We start from the raw sequence: 20,923 nt of genomic DNA, 5'->3' as shown, positions 1-20,923 counted from the left end.
GACAAACGTAGATCGAGGGATTTCGAGGCTCCTGGGGATTACTCCGAGGGGTGAACGTTAATTCGATGTTCCTGACCCGCTTGCACGATTTACCCATAGTACAGGCTACTATTATCCCGACTATTACACAGATGTATCGTTGTTCGAACGTTCTGTTATCCGTATGCTTTTTCCTAGCCACGCATTGTGCTCGATCCGCTTCGAATCGAAAAGCATGCATATGAATCGGCCTGTATCGTCAACTTGTTAACATACACGACGAGTATAAGGTCGTTCTATAGGATATGATCCTCTACTAAACGAAATCGAATTGAAGATTCTTCCCGGTGCTTGTACCATTCCATACAGAATAGAAGCTCTCTTATTCGAGGCTCTTTCGTCTCAATACCTCATTGTCCCAGCTACTTTGCTTGATTTATATGATCGTTCTTATTCGACATTGTAGTCCCGTTTCCAGAAATAGAAGACTTCCAGCCTAGATTTCGAAGCGCTGCTAAATGAAACCGGTGTAATTAAACGCAAGTGTGGTTGCGTAAGTGGTCAGAAGTTGGTATCGCGTCATCTGCGAATCTTATATCTTGATTTCTTCAATTCACCGACAACTGGAACGTATCTGAATATTTCGCAGCCTCGACTGATCTAAGGTTGTCTTCCGAGAAATTCCAGGACACTAGGATCGAGTCGGGCACGTAGGATACGGTTAACGCTCGGTTTACGTTTTAAGAAGTTGCTGTACGAAGGTTCGTTTCTTAGATCGCTGCACTCAGCAGCCGCGTAAACATCGGCTCGCAGCTGCAGCCTGTAATGCTTTCTTCGTAATCGTATCGTGTGCACACCTTGGCAGAAACCAGCAGCGTTTCGTTATATGATTGATACAAGATAATAACGCATTCGAATAAACAGTTATCGTTCAGTTCTCGAACGCTCTCGTCAGAGTTTAAAATAAACTTGAACGCGTCGAGGCTTAATAATGCTCGGCTGACGAACAATCGTTCCCATTGTTCGCTGGAAAACACGCTTATTTCGACGTCTCGTTCGAACCTTCCTGGATTCGATTAGCAGGTAATACGCGATTTTCAGTATGAAACGGATCGTTGTAGACGCGTCCATCGATTTATCCGCCGCGCCGTGTCACGCGTAATGTATTACACGCTGGAGAATAGCAAAGAGGCGGGTTAACGGCGATTCGTGGTTCGAATTAGCGCGATGCTGATTGAAATTGGAGGCGATCGTGCGAAGCGAGAAATCGAGTCGGACAACGAGGTACCTGTTTGCTCGATTCGCATCGTACTTGTTCCTTGTACCGTTTAAAATTTTTCTCACACTTGTTGATTCATACATAGATTCTTAAGAACTCGTAAACAAAAGAAGCCGGCAGATGCTAATTAATATCTTGATGGGTGGTGTTATCGAGGTTGCTCGATTTCGTAGAAATCTTTGTTGATCCCTGCGCGATACGAATGATATCGGATACGATGCACGTGGTGTAAATAGATAATAAAAGCAGGGGAATGTATCCGGGGTAAGCGACTGACCGACGACATCGTGTGTAACTGCAGCCTACGCTGTTTATCTTCTGTCAACTGACGATAGGAAAGCTCGAAACGGACTTCAAAGTCTCGCAACGACAATTCGAAAATGCTCTAATCAATTTGAGAACACTCGAAAATCATTTATTGTTACTTGAACTTGACATTGACGTCGCGATTTACGGAAAAGCGCTTCGCAGCATCAGGAAAAATAAGAGAAATTGTTTGAAAATTTGTGAAAATAGAGAAATCGTGTATCTCGAGGATTCTTTGGGCCCGAGAGGAGGTCGCGTTGGCGTGAGGGCCCGCTATCACGTCCGACGCCTACTGCAACAGTTTCCTCTCACCCACGTGTCAATTAGTATTCTCCAAGATTTTCGTTCGTCCTATTTTTTCAACAAGCTTCCCTGTATTTGGTGAGACGAACGATTACGAGCTCGACGAACGGCCTCGTTGGACGTTAAACGAGTACCTGAACAACCGGTTGTTAAGGAGAATTATAGATGACGGATAAAAAGGAAGATTTTCAAACGCGTTTCACGTACGTACTTACATTCGAAACGATGGAAAGATTAGAAGAGAAAGACTCGGCTTCTTGTTTGTCGAGAGCTGTGCAACGCTCGATTGTGCAACTGACTGTAGAAGTGGTTAGGTTTATCGTTACACGGCAAATAAACGGGTGTCGCGTAGGTAAACAAAAAGCTGGAAGCGTTAGTCACCGAAGGAAATCAGCGGGTTGCGGATTTCCTCGCCACCGAAACTGGCAATAAACGAAACGCACCCTGCTGTTCTCTCCATCCCTAGTCAAGTGCACGGGAGACTCCCTCTGATATCGAGTTTCCCATAGATCGTTGCCTTTCTCCTAACCGCGAGGGTCTACATAATCCTTCGTTAAACAAAGGATATTTTGTTTATAGAGTCCGCGGAAGGGAACCATATTTCGTAATTAACGCTTCGACTGCTGCATATTTCATGGAATCTCTACGATTCTTTCGATTTTACTTTTCCATGGAGAATTAACTTTTCAAATTAAAAATATCGAGTGGTTACTGTATTTCAGACGAAACGCAAACAGTGATTGTATTTGGAAATTGATCCCATCCATCTTGACAGAAAATCGTTCTTGCTCATTAAAATTCATGACGAGAAAATGTCAAAATCCAGCGGCCACCGGTATCTACATAGATTACACTTTTATAAAAGTTCGCCGTAGTTGATTTGCATGGTTCGATCGCGTCGTACAGAGATCCATCGTCCTTACGAGTATCCGCGTTCCGACGAATTCGTATCCGGCACGAATTCGGGAGGAAGGGCGTCGAGCCGTTTAATTATTTTTATGTAAATGCCAAGCGACGGCGGTCGGGGATTACTTTGGCAATTCGGTGGGATGAACGAACGGGACCGATCGTTGGGGAATGTTGGATACAGAGGATCGCGTAATGTTGCGAACGCGTCCTGGATCGCCACGGGGGTTACAGGGAAAAAGCTCGTGGGGCTGTTTTACCCCTCGGTCGGACGCGCTCTGATCGTCGACGCGCCGAGAAACAGATGGCAACGTGCTTGCATTCGCGATGAGAAATTTTCTCGGCTGCGTTTTGTTCTCTGTCGCCGAGGCTGTGAAAATTTTCAAGGGAACAACGCTGATGGCTCTCGAGGGGATGAAGAATGAAATATCAAATTTAGAATTCGAAGTTTACGATCGAAGAGAGTGAAAATCGAAGATTCGTAGAATATATCTTCAGCCTCAGCTTGATCGTAAGAAGAATCTCACAGCGTCGCAATATTATTATTTCTCCTATCGACGCCTGCTATTCATAAATAATTCATATTAAACTCTCCACGCATCTTTATCGCCGCTATCTTACGGATAGGCGTAGGATCAATCTCGTCTCCGCAGTAAAACTACAAAGGAGACTCGGCATTTGACGTATTATTCCCATCCAGCCGGTCCTCATTACTCCCCGAAGCCCTGTAATAGGGGCAGCCGTCTCGATTGGATCCCTCGAACGATGTCATCGAGATGAAAGGAAAAAAAATATCAAGAAGATCCATCCGTCCGCCTGTGGGACTCGGTAGCTGTTTCCCTTCGTCGCGATTCAAGCGTGTGACTCTTTATAAAAAACAAGTGGAAGAGGGGTTGGTCAAAAAAGGGGGATCGGTGAAAAAAAGAAATCGACGAGGGAATTTCGACTTCCGCAAGGAAGAGGATCGTGACGAGGAATGATCTGACTTGCGATGAACACGGTGCACGGTGATGTGGGAATCGAGCACCCCGCATATACACGTGTTACGAGGAGTAGACGCGTGAAAGCATCCATCAAGACCAGCATGGTGCACCGCGAGCATGGTACGCAGCTGCTGATCTCCGTTCTACCGTGTCGAAGCCCGTTTCGCTGGCTGGCCAAGCCTGCTGGTGAATTCGACATCGCCTACGAGGGTGGATGCTCGCATCGAGGGTTACCTACAAGACGAGGAACAAAAGCGGGGGAGGGTTGAAGGAGCGAGGATGATACTCTGCTGGATAACGTTGGATCGCGTTGGCTGAACCCGAATTGGGGTGTCTACGCAGCCGGAACACATTGGAATAGGAGTTTTCCTCGTCAACCACGCGAAACATTTTTCACGACCCTCGTGGAGTCGAGGAGAGAAGGTTGATCGATCTACTTCATTTGCAATTTTTAATCTCCGGTGGGAAAGTAAAAGAAATTTCGTGTGTTTTGAAAAATTTCATATAGGTATCCTATAATTTGGTAGATACCTATTGATCGCATACGAATCGAGAATGCATCGTGCAAGAGAATATTAAGTGCACGTCCCTATGCAGTTGATTGAACGCAATCGCGATGGTAGATAAGGTGTATACAGCCAGGTCCCGCGATGGCGAACCACGTCATTCGTTTTCCTTCATTCGTTATACAGACGCGATGGTTTACGTCTGAAAGTTGTTTAAAGCGTTGGTGGTGGACGATCAACAACCTCTATGAACCAACGATGGAAGGGACTCGTTGATGTGATTCATCGCAATATCTGCGATTTATCTCGCACGGGAAACTTTCTTAGCGCGTTGAACGCTAGATAAGGTTCTGTTGAGTATCGTATGCTTCCTCAGCGATAATATTTACCGCGTTAATGTTGGGTGCAGACTAATAAACGATCAATTACACGCGTATACACAAATATTTCGAACGTGCTCGACTGAAAGCGTTTCATTGAAAAACTTAACGACGCTGAGGATCGATAGGAAGAGTGTAAAGTGGTAAATGAAGAAGGTTATTGATCATAAATTATTGTCATGTATATAAGATCAAATTGCGAATCTCTTCTCGATGCTGTATTATCAATAATTCATTAACTACTCGCGCTATAAAAGTGCAACGAAATTTCTTGAAGCAAATGGTGTTTCGATGAAAGCATCGTTCAATCTTTCCCTCGTTTCCACGCGAACGCACCGGGAATAAAACTAGCCCAATGAAAAGTCCATTTCCGGCAACTTCTCGATTCGGGATGTCCGATTGATGCTCGAAAAACGCCACCTGTTTCGGCTGCAATTTCTGCAGTTTTCCGGTGACAATGCAATGTAGTTTGCTGAAAGTACACAGGAAACCGAGTGACTGTCACGAAGGGAACAGAAGGGTGTGTATCGCGGTGGTTCGTCCACAATGAAGCTGAAAACGAGGAGGAGCCAGTTTCGCGCTGGTGATAATGCGCCGAATGACGGGGCAGTCTCGTAGGACAATCGCGCGAAGAGGTCGGGTGTCGAAACGCAATTCATCATGTTGCACGCCCCTGAAGAATGGTCGAGAAAGATGGAAGGGAAAGGTGAAGAGGCAGAGGAGCGTGCCGAGGAAAAGGAAACGAGTAGGGGGTGGGTGAAGAGGAAAGAGAGAGAGAGAGAGAGAGAGTGAAAAGGGGTGGTAAAAAAAGAGAGAAAGAGAAACGGCCCGAGGGTCTCTCGGTACCCCTGCACGCACTCGACGCATCAATCTTCTTCGCCAACAATGTTCGCGTAAATTACCCTCATCGATATCAAAGTGACGAGGGTGGCAGAGTTGCTGTTGCCGGCTATGGTGGCGGCCGGAAGAGACCAGCCCTTATCTCGCGCCAGTCAGAAAATTGAGTTTACAAAGATCCCTTCGCGGAAGAAAGCTTTTACCATCTCAACGAACGTCACTCGCACGATATAACGCCCATGCTGGGCACCAAAATTGGAGAACCTTGGTGTTCCTCCGAGCTTCTGTCCTTTCAGTAGAGGAGTTTCGATTCGACAAGAAATAAAAAAGGTATTCAATTAATGCATTTGGAAACATGAAAACTAAATATTGGATTGCATGCTCCAACACGATGTCAGGAAAAGTTATAGCTTTCGAACTTTACGACTCTAGTTTCCACAGGTAACTATTACCCGTACCTTCTTAAGACCAGGTTCAATGGCCTATTCAAGCCGTTCCATGTACCTGCTTTTTTTTTCTTCTATACATTATTATACCCGTTTAGAAATTCTACAATGCGGCACTGGGTGTAAGCGATCGTAGCAAGATCGTAAAATTTCTAAATTGCATCTAACTGCTTGATTTTCGATAGGAAATTTTCGACTTCCTTCAAAAAATCCTCGTGTTATTTAAATCCGGCTCTTAATCAACAACATTATTACCATCGTTTTATAAAAGTCGCGTGCTTTGAAGCATTTTAAATTACTGCAAATTACTGCCGGGGATAATCTTGTAGAGGGTAGTTAATCTTAAAGCGTGGCATATTTTGAGTGTATAATTTTCATATCGAACGAGCCCTGGCGACGCGAAATTACCCGCGATAAAGACTTAGTCCCCGTGACCAGGGAAAACAGTGAAAAATATGCAAAGCGGCTGAGAAGCGAGGGAAACAGGAAGCGTGCTGCTCGTATCTTGGTGAGACGTTATACACGGGCTGACTATGGTCTGAACAACCAGTGCATCAGCCCATAAATTGCCGGTGATACTGACCCTGCTGGCAAGTAAGTAGGTACAGCTTGAGCGTGCTTCCGATACCTACACAAAACAGTCGGGTCTGAAACACGACCCTAAATTTCCTTGAGACACCGCTGACGGACATTCAATGCTCTTTCTTGGAAATCTTTCAGCAATTTTCAATTACATCGATGTTTATTCAAAGCTTATGACTCTTAAAATTCTGGAAACTCTTACTTTATAGGAAAATGATAAAAGTTTTAGAATAAAATTGCGGAGCGTCAGAAAAAGACTTTGACCTGGAAAGGGTTAAATATGCGTATAAAGGAAAAGTCGCTGGTTGTCAGACGATTAGAGCTTGCAAAAGTTTCACGTAGCAGCCGCGACCAGCGATACTCGGTTTAATGTACCGTTATGATCTTTATGGTGGTCGTTTATAGGCCATTACGATTGAGTTTTCACACCGGGAACCGATCCGCCCACCCTCGTAAAATTTTTTCTTCCCCAAACTTCGACTTACGCCATCAGAAGTGTTTGGGAATCTTTGCATAATCGATGCGTGCCACGAGATAACGACGAATACGCTCGTTAATCGTGGTCGGCTTCTTTCGAGCAGTACGCGTTTCCACTTTTAATTGCGCTTCGCGTAATTTCCACTTCCGTCGGTTCCGTCGCCGACCGCGTCCGGCCTAATGAAGATCCCCGGCTAACAGGATCATCAGCGACGAATTAAGCGAATTTGCAGTAATCGCGAACGCGACTGTTACCCCGTCGAAAGGATCTTTAATTAACGAAGCTAATTTTAATCATTCTCGATCAGCCGCGAGCCTCTTCACTTCGTAATAATCGCGTTCGTTGGAAAAACTTCCGTTCATCCTTGAACTCGGCAACTCGACCGTGCTGAGGATCACTTTTGCTATTCCATTTTTCCTGAAATCGCGTAATTCACGTGCAACGAAACGAATCGGCTGGTAAACGAGCCCACTTTCGCGTAAATTATCAAATGGCACAATTAAAGAGATAACATCTTGAATTGCTATTAGAAAAATTTCTTGCAGAGCAACGAACAGGTGCGTTTAAGCGATCACGCGACAGAATGCATATGATATCGATGAATCTCGATAACGAAAACGATCCATGAAACTATATTACGAGACCGCCATACGATTATCACGAAACGTCGACGAGGAGCGTGTTAATTTTCCTCGGCAGGCTCCCTGTGTTTCGAGATCGAAATGATCGACGACGTTCGTCCCATGGGTTCTAATATTTATGGGGCTTGAGATTAGCTCGCTTAGACCCTGGCGTTAACCTTTGCACGAACGACAAGGAAGAGACTTTTACGTGAAGGCGATCCGATCGAACGGCTTTATCGTCGACCCTGCCGCACGAATAACTTTATTGCTTCATTTTTCCTTTTTTTCTTCCTTTAACGAGTACCGGGAGTCTCGAAGCTAGAAATCAGAAGGTGGAAGTTCCTTCTCTCCTCGATTTCACATTTTCCCAGTTTATTTCATTATTTCGATGTTCAATTAGTAAAACAAAAGCAGCCCGCACTCGATCGCTTTTGCAATTCATAAAGTAGATAAGAGTGGTAGGGATGGAGAAGGGATGTGCATTATCGCGAAGCCCCCAGAGCGCATTATTTTCCAGATAGGATCTCTGGTACAACAACGATTCCCTTAATGAGTAACGGTTGATCGAGCAATGATTTGGCCGGATTTCGAAATCGTCCGAGTAACGTTGGATCAAACCGTCTGGCTGGTACCCTTCGTAGACAATACCAGGGGGGTAGATAAAATCTGTATTGCGTTTAGGGACTGTACGTACACGAGTACCGACGAACCCGGTGCAAACCTATTAACGTGAACGCGTTGCATCCCTGTGCACACCATCGGAATAGAGAGAGAGAGAGAGAGAGATTGCTAGTTGGTCCTGGAGGCTCGTGATTTACGCGTGCCGACGCTGCTCCGAATTCCAAAGCATCCTATTAACCAGCTGCATCGCAGAATCGCGGCCGTGCGCGGCCGGTTCCTGTTCGTACGAAATTTGAAAAACGATTTTATCGGTAGGTGGGTAAAAGCCGATTGCACGAGCCTGTTCGACGGTGGCCGCGATATTTCAGTCGGCACGAGACAGCCGCGTAATTGCCGCGTACATCTCGTCCCACTAATTTTCTCATAAGCTTCGCATTAAGGCGGAAAAAGCGTCGCAACCGCTTTTTACCGCTTTCACCCTTTTTCCACGATACCGCTGTAGCCGCGCGCCGGCTTCCTTTCGAAACGCTAAGGACACTTTAATTGACAAAATTTCGCAGACACCCCACCCGTCTACGCGGTCTCGACATAAATTCCCAATTTTCGCCGCCGCGAAATGGCGAAGAAGTTTAATTGGCGCCGTCCGAAACTTTTAAAGCGTTTCCGCCTGTCGGCCCGGAACACCGTCTTGTTCGTCCCTCCGTCGGGAAGGGTAAAAACGAGCAGCCGAAGCGGTTTTTATCGACGGGAAGAACCTCCCCCTCGTTCGAAACGGCGTCGTTTAAATCAATTTTCAATCGGACCGCGGTAAATATATTCCGTAGCACCTCGATGGTATTTTAGTATTTTCCTAATTATGGAATAACAAGAGCTCGTCTGTTTTTAGGCTCGCTTGTTTTTCGCGAGCCGTTCAGACGAAACGCGTAAAACCAGAGTGGAAATGAACGGAATCGGTGATTCCAGGGAACGCGGAGATAACGAGATCCAACGATGGTTTAGAGAACACCGTTGGTGGATCTGGTTCGGTTGAACGGGACCGCCCGCCACACTGTTAATCTCGCAAACATAACGCGACTGTAAATTATACGAACGAGCGGCTTGCGCTGCGCGGAAAGTGTTCTCCAGCGGCAAGCACCTCGTGCTTGGCTCGAGGATGGTTTATGGACTTGATCTTGCGTACTGTTACCTTGATTCTCGGTCATTATCATCCTCGAACGATCGGCTGCAGAAGCTACCTATGCTAGTCGAGGTCAGGAAGTTCCTACGCCGGATGGTAATTTCGAAGTAAAGACTCGTTCGCAATTTCCACCGTATTTATTTTATCAATAATAATGAACGCAAGGACATTACCGTTTATTTTCCCTCGAGATCGGAACATTGTATCTTCCTGGTAACCGAGGCGTTCTGCTACTTTTACGTTTAGCTTACGCAATTTTGTTTCTCCCCAATTCCCTGAACATCGATTCGCAAAGTTTCGAGACCTTCGGAATCACCAGAATTCTTTCTGGGTATCGGATATATTTTTAAATCGCGCGATATCGACCAAGCGGATTTCGAGAGGATCGAAAATGAGGACAGGAGAGCGCGTTTCCCACGGAAGAGAAAAGAGTTTCACGCAAGGTACCGTTGCACTTCCGGGACGAAAGAAGGTAGTGGGAGCGAGCACGTGGTCGCGCGCACTCGCGACGACGGGGGAAACGGCGTCGCGACGAAGGTCGTCGTTTGGAAAGAAGAAAGGTAGGTGGTTGAATAAGGGCGGGAACGGCGAGGAGTTGCGCGCGCACCCATCGGCCACGCTGCCGCCGGTGGATCTAGAGTCGGCCGCGTGGTCGGACCGCTTCAGTAACTCCGAAACCTTCGAGCGAGTGAGTCACGTCCGATTTCGAGCCCGACCGCGGATGCCGACACGCGCCAAAACCGCTATTCTCTACTCATCGTTTTCACACTGTCGCGTTACCACCGCGTTTCTTTTCCATCCTCGCCCGATCTAAATATTATTGCTATCCGAGCGATGACGAATTGTATTAATTTGAACCGTTCGATTCAGTGAAACATTCAACTGCGGCTGCTGTGTTTATAAACACGGGGAAGCAGGCTCGTGACCGGTGCGTCTTTCGATTCTGGTATATTCGACAGAGCACCAGGCGTGTTCGATCAGACATCACGGTGAGTGAATCTTCTTCGATTTCTCCGAATCGTGTGATGTTTCCAGTGTAAAATCGCCCAGGACTCCTTCTTTCGGTCAAGTTTCGTTGTACTTTGAAACCGCGTTCATCATGAAGGCGTTTCGTTTCGCGACCATCGTCTCCGCGTTCGTGGTGCTCGTCTACTCCGAACCAGACAATTCGCGATCGAAACTGACGATCCTGAAGTGTTGTCGACATAAAGAAGAATTGGTGAAGGACAATGATGTCGGCACGATGACTCGTTGCAAAGCTACTGAAAACGAGTGGAAACCCTTCATCTACTCGCCGTCCCTTCAGACTTTCCTGCCTAATCCACCGGCAGAATGGAACGTCGTTCAGGGAAGGAAACCACAGTGCGGTGACAATTCGATGCTGTCATATGTACCGTACAGAAGCACCAATCCGTTTGTACTTTTGGACGATGGTAGTGCTCTTCTCGATATCCATTCGGATAAATTCGAACCGAACGAATATTGCGTCGATTCGAACGCGTTGCTCGTGTGCGTGCGGAAAAGAATGGAGGGAAACCACCTGGCCGCCACCATGAGACCACGAGTTAGGCAGTGTTGCGGCGAAGACGCCGCTTTTCACGAGGAAATGTGAGTTTTCTTATTGAACACCGAAGCCCAATTTACTTTTATCGCGACACGTTTGATTAAAATCATAGGTAGCAAAGTTTTTAGAAAATTAAAGAAAAAAATAATAATTTATAATAGTTGGTTTCATCTTTTAAATCTTCATTTACGCGAAAAAGAAATGAATATTTAAAGAGAAGTTTTCTTTGAAGTACACAGGTCTGAATTTCTGCGAGTTTTACGGACCGCAGAACACGAAACAGAGCTGGTTTAGAAATAAAATGAAAAATGTTCGTTTGTAGGGCCGAGGGAAATTTGTCGGCCCGCTTGGCACACGGTGTATTTTTATTGACAGGCTCGTTGCCGTTTGACGCCGGGCTGGGAAATAAATGATCGAAAGTTGCAGCAATCGAGCTTTCCCTTGGACTCGATGTTTGCGATGCAAGCGTGACGCTCGAGCAAACAAAAAAAATGTTGGGTTCCGTTTTAATCGCTCGTTTCCAATCGCTCGTGCTTGGGCGTTTCGTTGGACTTTGTTGGCATTCTGTGTGTAGCCAACGAACGTTTCCTAGATAAATTCTTGCGATACGAATAGCTCCTTTTCCCTTACCGTTTCCTTCGCCAGTTACACTCGCTGCGATTTAAAATATTCCGAAAAATCAGTTCGAAAGACTCGTTTCGAAAATTTCGAGTAACATCGTTCTGGTTGGACACCGGTTTCTTCGTGACCCAACATGTTTATTCATAAATCACGTTTCCTGGTATGGGACTGTTTTAAACTCGATACAACCGACTCATAAATTTGTAAAAGAATACGCACACCTTTAGAAATTTGAAGACATTTAGTATTGGACGAGCCGCATAAATCGCCAAATGAATCGTTTCTTTTGTACCGTGCCTCGCGGATCTCAACACCTGTCAACAGGAGACTCTGTTTACTCCGAAGTGGTTGATTTCGAGAGCCGTATTATCCAGGTTTCTTTTGTGTAGCTCGCATTACAAGTATTACTTGCCAGCGAATTCCTGACTCACCTTTCTCTAACATCTGAGTCATACACTTGCAATGTACAGGATATTTACTGTCTAAATACTTCCAAAAAATAAAAAACAACCGTAATTCATAATCTTACAGATATTCTTTATTGATGTTTCTAAAACTGTACAAATTGTGAACGAGCCATAGGTAGCAGAACGGAAATTGTAACCGGAACTTGTTAATTTCGCAGACACGCGTGCGCCCACCTGAAGGAAGGTACCGACGCGACGCCGTTGTTGCCGAACGCGTCGTCCGCCGTCGAAATAGTACCGGGCTTTCCAACTTGCACCCGGTCCGATAATTTCACGATCTTGGGCGATGCGAAAGATGCTGTGCTGTTGCCGGACGGTGGTCTGGAAATAGACGGGGTCTCCTTACCTGCCGGCCAGTTCTGCGTCGAGAGGATCAAAGAACTGAACCAGGTGTCCAAGGTCTTCGCCTGCTCGGAGCACACGTCGCAAAGGTTCGTATTTTCACCTGGTACCTTTGCTTATAAATTGCAATCTTAGATTTGAAAAAATTAGGAAATTCAAAGTTAGACTATCCAGATTCGCTTTAGATATCAGATATCGAGTGCGCTTTGATACTAACGATCATTGAAATATCATGATAACGTATCGTTAGTAATGTTAATAATATACAAATCTATTTATAAAACTCGAGACGTCGATGTTTTACAATTTTCTTACTCGTATCTCGAGGTTACACCGATTTCCTCTCATTAACGCGTCGCGTTCTTCGCGGTTTAAACGAGCGCAACGAGCGTTCTACTTAACGGAGCGTGTTTTTTCGTCGGACGAAATTAAAGTAACGAAGGAATGGTGTACTTTCACGAGTCGAGGAAAAGCGAAGGAAAGCATTCGCTTGGTGCAACGACTATAAATCTATCGTATGAAATAATAATCGCGAATGTTTCCGTTTAATACGTTTCCGGGATTCGATGTAGGAAATCGAGGTTAATCGTTCGTCGGTCTGATCGATGAGAATCGAACAGATTCGTCGGTGATTACAGAAAGGATCGGAGCGAGCCATTTCTCGAGGCACGGATCGAGTTTTTGCCAGGCCGAATCGGTATCGGCCGTCTCGATCAGGATTTATCGTACGGCTTAATTGCATGGTCGATGGTGTAGCCTCGTTTGTAAGGTACGCGTTCTTCGTCTCTCGATTCATTCGGATACCTCGAGAAAAAGTCGGTTCCCTCCTCACTTTCACTCCTCTTCTTGAAGAAGAATTTCTAGGTCACGTCCGTGGCTGGCGCGATGCGCCACGCCGCGTCGCGTCATCCGTGAACGCGTTTCCGTTCGAGATGATCCGTGCCACTTGATACAGGCTGCTTCCCTTTCGTATCGATGACGAAAGGAAAACTATCTCAGGCTAGAATTATCCTAGCGAATGTAGGATGAAAAATAAAGCGCCGAAGCTTCGTGGCGAGACGAAAGATCGAACATAGGAAACCGAATGGTAATCGATAAACGGTAACAACGCGGTGGAAAAAAGGAAAAGTAACGAGGTGCAGGAATTAATTACGAGTCACTGAAATTCACGACATGTTACCGAAACGGAATTTCTTGAATAACTCTAACGCTGGCACGAGCGTTCGACGTTACCGATTCTCTTTGGACGTGTTCGTTTCCGGACTTGGCATTCCTGAACGATGGCTGTGGTAATAGCGTACACGGTACAAGAGTCCCGGAAATTACATAGAGAAAATGTAGCCGCGAGTTGCGTGGCTGAATTTCGCTGGCAATTTGCAAAGCAATGCTCGAAACTCAATTAACGCGATCGTTTACATGTGGCCTGTACACGACGGAAGGGCAGCCGTTTTACAAGCTTTTGCAAACGAAACCTCGACCAGCGAGCCATGTTTTATTCAAAATTAAAGATGTTTCACGTTGTTCGAACGGCTCGTGGAAAAAGGTCTGTGTTTGATATGCGTGGAATAGAAAAATCGAATACCTTCGCGTAGAAAGTGGCACGCAGCAGCATCGATACGTGCGGGTATTAGCTTAAGAAACGTTTTTCTTTCCTTTTCTCTGACACTTACGGGGCTAGATTCTACATGGGACGTGACTGAACCGTGACCACCTCGAAATCGGAGAAACGATTTCTCTCTCTCGAGGACTTTCACTAGGCTCGGACCCCAATTTCGGGAAACGGGTTAAGAGTATATTACGAAATTTGAAAATTAATGCACAAAGAAATCAGAATAGCTATAAATCTGAACAGCGTGTAGAAGAATACGTAACATGAATTGTTATTAGGAGAAAATAAAGGCGAAGAATTTTCCTGGAAAATTTTCAGACCGATAATGCAAGCAGCGGACATCAGGTTCACCTTGTACCCGGTGGGCTTTATCATTAGCGCAGTCTTCCTGGCAGCCACGTTGGCCGCTGGTTGGCTGCTCCCTGCTTCTCATCACGTTCTGCATTGGCGATGCCAGACTCATCATGTCGCTTGCCTGATGCTCGGTGATCTTCTCATGGCCATCATTCAGCTCGCCGGAGATTCCCTGCATGGCGGAAGCTGCAAGGCGCTCGGTGAGTCATTGTGTTTTATCGTTCTTTTCTTTTCACGACACCCCTGATCCGTCGGCGGTGTCTCTCCCGCGGGACCGGGGAGATTAAATCGAAACAAACCGTGAGATAAAAGTTCGGAGAAAAATCTTCGGGATACAAGCTCTTTGATTAGAGAACATGCTTTTATTTTGCTGAACTTTCATCTCTTTCGATTTCGATGATTGTCTCTATATTTTAACCCTTTATAATTAGAAATTACTGTGGTTTAATCAAGACTTGTTATGATCATGATTTCATTCAATTTTTTATATTTAATTGTAAGTTACCAGAACGCGTTGATCATAGGAAAGTTATGCGACTAAATACACCGATGGAATTCGAATGATTCCGCGGAGCGGGTTAAGCTTTATTTGCCCGGCCCACCCCCCGACCGCCGGGCTAATTATTCGGATAATCGTGCTAATCCCTCGACGTAGCTTCCTCTTGGTTCGTTTTCGATCGTCGGAATCGATTATCGCCGCGCGTACACCTGCTAGCTGCCCGTTTCTCCCCGGCAACGATTCTCATTTGTATCTCGCCTCGTTTCCGGTATTATCCTACCGACCGTTTTTCCACGGCGTTCCCTTTTTCGCGACCAGATTTAGCACGGTCCATCCCACGGGGTAATTATGTTGCACTCGGGGAATTTGCATGGAACGTATTTCTTTCTCCTCGCCGCGATCCCTTTGCGTTCGCTTCTCGAATCCCGCGGCTATTTCCGTTCCACGGAGACCACTAAATTTCCACGGGAATCTCCCTCTGTTACCTCACCCCCTCATCTCCTCGTTGCTTTTGACAGAACGCAACGATTGCAGTTTTCCGTCGTTTCGTTTCGATTCATAAGCTCGATACGATCTTTGCTGCATCGACGAAGTAAGGAGGTTTATTGCTTCCGGTCGAGGATCGAGACGAGAAGCCGAGAAGGGTCGCGGACCTGAACCGTTCGGGAAGCGTGCTGGTTGAACGGGAGAAAGTGGGACGAGGCAACGAGTGACCCACAATCGTACTCTCGTTCGGTTACTCCTTGTTTATTCTTCGTTCCTTCTTCTCGGAAAACGGGCGAGAAGTTTTCTCTACCCGCGCCCTATCGACGACTACCATCTGAGAAGCTTTTACGAGCCAACTCCTTTGTTCTGTTGACACAGTTCGCTGATGGATTTGTTTATTTCTCCAACGCGTTACGGGCCTCGGTCAATTTTCCGAATGTCCCTTATTGTTCCAGCAATTACGGTCTATCAGTTTCCTAGTATCGATCTGTTTTTCTTATTATTTTCCTTAAAACGAATGCCTTCGTCACCTTTTAGTGATTCATTTTATTACCTTAGAACTTGCATGCGCTTGAAATATTTGTTTAGGAACACTGGAGCATTCAGATAATCGTGGCTCAAATATTTAACGTATGATAATCATAAATCTATCGCCATTTATGTTCCTACTATTTATTTTCTTGCTCTTAGGCGAAAATCTATCTATACTTATGCTTTTAGTAGTTAATGAGCAATGATAGAGAACGTCATCCTTAGCGAATAGGTTAATGAACGATTACTCATAATCAAGTTGTAAGGTAATCATTTCTTTAGATTGATTTCCTGGAGATTACAAGACATTAACATAACGTCTTTGTATTTGTTTATTTCTGTGCTTAGTTTTATTTTCACATGCAGTTGGGAAAGATTAGTTGCAACTCTAGAAGATCCTTAACGCCTTCCTTTTTGTCCATTTTTAACAATTACAAATATATGTATATGAGGTATTGAAAAATAACTGTAAAAATAGCTACTCGACTCTTTTGTCGTAGAACATTCGGCTCATTTCCATACGATTATATCATCACGCGAGGTTGAAATGATAAAAAGAGCAAACAGTAGGCAACGCTTGCTCAAGCAGAAACATTCTTACAAAAAGTAAAGAGTTCTCTTTAAAAAATTGTCGAACCTCGCTTGAAGAAAAATCGTGAACGAATAGTACTCTAAATAGAAATGACAAAATCAACTTGTCCCCATAAGTAGCTGAAGAAATTCAAGGTTTTGGCGATTCCTCGTCGACCGGAGCAGGAAGTATTAAAATTCATGAGCGTTTTTAATTCGATTACCTCGGTCGTCTTTCAGGAACCGACAACAGTGCCGGTTAAAAATTCAACTCGATTATGTTAGCCGGTGAAATCTAGTTTCCACGATGTTAACTTGCCCTCTTTCTTCTTCTTCGATCGAACGCGAGCGGAATAATTCGTGACCGGAAATTCACTCGAGTTCTCCGTCAAGGAATTCCTTCGAAGGCGAAGCTTTTTCGACCACCGCGCCGGTCATCCGCAGGTACCGTTCGATTCCATCAAAAGTTGAAATTTATTTTTCCGTCGACTCAAGTTCCCGGAAGTTGACAACTCGCACTACCTGTTTACTCGTTCAAGTTCCATCGATCGTTTGCGGTCCGCGCGGATTCCTCGTCGCAATTTTACGTAACGCTCGAACCGGATTCCGTATCAACCTTCGAGGACGATGAGATAAAAAGAATGGAAAATGATTTTTGCTTGTCACTGGAGACGTGGCTGGTAGGAGTATTCAATTACCAGAAGAAACACGCGTACCTGGCGGAATTCGAGCGTCGAAGACAGCTTCGTCGCGACGCTAACGGTAACGCTGCTCTTTTTCCCTCGCGAGCTGACGCGCGCTTATTGTTCGCGGAATCGAAAGCGTGTGCATCAACGGCCTTGCAACCACGCACCATTGAATAACGGGTTAAATGCTCGATGCTGCAATTACGGGACTTTTTCAGCGTCCTCTTAGACGACGATAGCTCGATGCCTAAGGTATGCGGTCAAACCGATTACTTTGAACGGGAGTTATGCTGTTTTTACGCGATTTACGATCTCTGTTGCAACCTATAGATTCTGACGCGAGTGGGTTACGCGTCAACTTCACCTTCGCGATCTTGTAAAACGCTAAGATTGATCGTTGTACGTGTTGAAGTCGTCTTGAACATTCTTTTACTCTGAAAGGATGTAACTAATTGTAAGCGAGGTCAGAATTAAATCTTTGACATTTACCCTTCTTTTTTTTTAAATAATACCTTTTATTGCAACAATTTATAATTTCATTTACAATTACACGACGAGTCAAAGTGTAACTAATTACTCGAGTGATCGATGAAGTCCAAGTTGCAAACGCGAAAGAAAAATTACGATTCTTGTCCAGAAATTTTACCGAAAGATTCTCTGTGGATAAAGAACATCTTCATCTCGTAACGGTTTAATTGCATTCAGCCGTTGGTATCCAACATTCTCATCGTCTCGTAGCACGATTCACTTTTAATTACTTTCGACCTTGCGAATATCTCTGTCTGCTTGTCGAATGACTCGATGGAAACTCTTCTTCCGGCGCGTCTCGTCGAGGCGTGACTTGACCTTCTCTAACAATCGTGACGTGGATCTCTGTTGCAACTCCTTTCTAATCGATCCTCGAACCTCGATATATCCCTGAAACGTAATTGCGTGTTGCGTGTACACGCGCAACGCCCAGGAAAATTGCAGCCGAGAATACGTAATCATCGTTTTCTTGAAAATATCAAGAATAAGTGTGTTCTGTTCGTTAAACGATTCGATTCAGCCAATTTCAAACGAATCCTTAGTTTCCTTTCTGAAACACCATCGTGACATTCGACGTCGTTTCGCCATGACTTTGGCCGAGACTTCCATGACGCGCCACCCTTTTATGGGGGAAAACTGGTGCTCCAAAAGGGGACGAAGGGAGACTAGAACAGCCATCTCCATTTCTGTTCTACGATTAGTTTCATAACTTTTACTGCTTCTTACCGAGGGTCGAAAAATTGCAATGTAGATTGCTGGATGAATATCAGATAGGATGGAATAATTTTTCGGTCAATTGAACAGGGGTATTTTCACCCTAATTTTGATTCCTCCAGGAAGGGTGCACGGATTTCGTGCACAAAATCGAAATTTTGTCGATCAATCAGCCACGTTTTCTAGATAATTTATTCTTCTTAAAACCCCGTAGTTTACTTCGTTTCTCACGTTAGTGAGATTTAGTGTAATCTGGTTTCTAATACGAGGCACGCTCGTTTGCGATAAAGACTGAGCCCACGATGCTTCGTCGAGTCTGGAAAAAGCCTTCAGTTAGCTGGTGTGTTTTTTCTTTCTACTCGTGAAGACGTGGATCCGTAATCTCTGTTCGTCGTACGAGAAAAGAACCCACCCTCTCGGTGACGCTGACGTTATCCCCGGAACTAATGACAGCAAAAACGTAAAGTCCCCTCGACGGAAAGTGAGGAATTTTTGTTCGAACGCCACCGCAGCCATATTCGTTAGAGGTTTTTTGATTTTTCACCGGGCTCTCGGTATTTATACATTCCAGATGACGTCTCCCTCGTCTGACGCCTTTGTTTTCGGGGAATCTCGTCGCGTTTAACCCTTGCCTTGTCTGAACGATCGACCACCGATGCGTGTTCTTATAAAAATAAAATCACTTTGCATCGAGAACGAACCGCGACACGATCAGACACTCGCCATCGGAATTTATTTTAACAGCTGACGAAATTCTTTGACTCGATGTAAAACACACATTTCGAATAACCGTCCCGTCTATTTTCGTCCCATGATCGGGTCCTCTTACTTAATTAAATGATAAGATACAGCTGTAGAATGCGGCGACACGAAAGCAGTTATCGTAGGTCACTTTCTTTCGATATCAAGCGAGCTCCCTTGATTAATGGTACGGTTAATTAGCTTAAAAATAGAGGCAAGTGTAGGCGCCACGCTCTTCCGTGACTCGAAGAATTCTTTTTTCTTTTCGTCCATGGTAGGTGTACCTGCTTACGGGACACTTATTCCATGGGGTTCGCTTATCTTTCGTCCCTTGTTTCCGTTTCAAAGGGGGAAAAGGAATGCGGTTCTTATGTTTACCCCCTGAAACGCTAATTGCTTCTCGGACAATGGTTAGTAATTATTTCAACGCTTAATCGAATGAAACTAGCGAAATACGATACTTTTTACGAAGAAATCGAATAGAAACCGAGGAACATTGGATCGTCTCTTATTGCGAATTGCATAGCTTCTTGGGATAATGGAAAAGTACGAGTTTAATTTTTAAATTGCATCCCGTTCGATCGATGGAGATTTCTATGGAAGAGTCTATTCATCTGGGGGCCGGAAATGACATTGTCTTTAAGAAGTTGCCAACTCAGCTACGTTTCTCGGCTTTCCACGGAGAAAGTTTGCGATCTCACGGAAAAGCCGGGAACTCTCGATTCGTCGGTTTAATACGGTTTTTTACGAGTCCGAGCAGAATTGTCACGGTTTCGCGGTTTTATTGTCTGTTGGGCACACGGTGCACGCTCCGCTGGCTACTGTCGCGCGAAACCGGAACTGCGGACAGAACGGGAATCTGTGGAGAGTAGAAAAATAGAGAAAGCGTCGGGGATTTGTATGACAAGAGGGGAAGGCGGATTACTCGCGTTAAAAACCCGCTGGAAATTTCGTAATATTTACTCGAAACTCGGAATAAAGCTTCGCCTGGTAATAAGTGTACGTTATTGCGGACATTTTACCAAACAGTTTAATTCGTCGATTTTCTTCTCGCCACGCTGTAAAGGAAATGGATAAATTTATAATTAATTTTGAAAATCACATTGACTGAATCCTGTTTCGTTCCGGGGAACTTGTTTCTACGAAAGTCTGGTATCGCGATTTCCAAAATTGAAGCCGTCCGGTAAACAAAGAAGTTCCGTTCCAGACGGTTGTCTGTATTTCTCTTTTATTTCCCCTCGTGAATCCATATTGTGCGATTAACGGCTCGCTTTTAAAACGGCAGCTGTAAACCGGAGACAAGGCAGGAAGGATGGCCGAAAAATAGCGAGTTCGCGTCGAAGTTGCTCGTAAAATCTTGATGGCCCCATGAAACGTTTCGTGTCAGCAAGAAAGAGAATCGAATGAAAAATTGCTTTAACTGGTAAGCGGCGGTTTAATATCAGGAAAATGAACGATTCTAGTGTTCGGTTGCGTTAGATCGGTGGTGCCATTCAGCTCCGTAGTAGTAAACACGTGTAACCGAGAATATTTTCCAATAAGAAATCGCGACGGGGCTTTATCGAGCAAGATACCGCGATTGTCTGGCACGGATAGCGAATCGTTCGGTACCCGGGACTCTTCGGACTGCAAACGTCGGCGGTTGGTAGAACGATTGGGAAATAATTGACCAATTTAAGGTTACGTGACTGGAACGTGTCTCGTGGAGGTCGGGGCAGAGTGCGACGAAACGGGGAAAAGACGAGGGAGAAATGAGGTCTGCTGGTCCCATGGCGCCACGACCTCTCCAACTCCCCTTCGTGATA

At 45.2% G+C, this 20,923-nt stretch overlaps 1 protein-coding gene across 1 annotated transcript in view; it reads left to right on the top strand.

Moving 5' to 3' along the window:
- The first annotated feature begins 10,089 nt into the window (after positions 1 to 10,089).
- Positions 10,090 to 20,923, top strand: part of LOC114873960 (probable G-protein coupled receptor Mth-like 1) — a 106,018-nt gene continuing 95,184 nt past the window's right edge. Inside the window, exons 1-3 of the mRNA XM_029182775.2 lie at positions 10,090 to 11,014; positions 12,217 to 12,489; positions 14,328 to 14,563. Of these exons, the coding sequence (XP_029038608.1) occupies positions 10,506 to 11,014; positions 12,217 to 12,489; positions 14,328 to 14,563 (1,018 nt within the window). The 5' untranslated portion in view covers positions 10,090 to 10,505. The remainder of the gene's footprint in view (positions 11,015 to 12,216; positions 12,490 to 14,327; positions 14,564 to 20,923) is intronic.

The sequence above is a fragment of the Osmia bicornis genome, chromosome 12 (genome assembly GCF_907164935.1).
Source record: "Osmia bicornis bicornis chromosome 12, iOsmBic2.1, whole genome shotgun sequence".
Classification (NCBI taxonomy): domain Eukaryota; kingdom Metazoa; phylum Arthropoda; class Insecta; order Hymenoptera; family Megachilidae; genus Osmia; species Osmia bicornis.
Note: the sequence above shows the minus strand (reverse complement) of the source record. Positions and strands in the feature narration are given on the sequence as shown.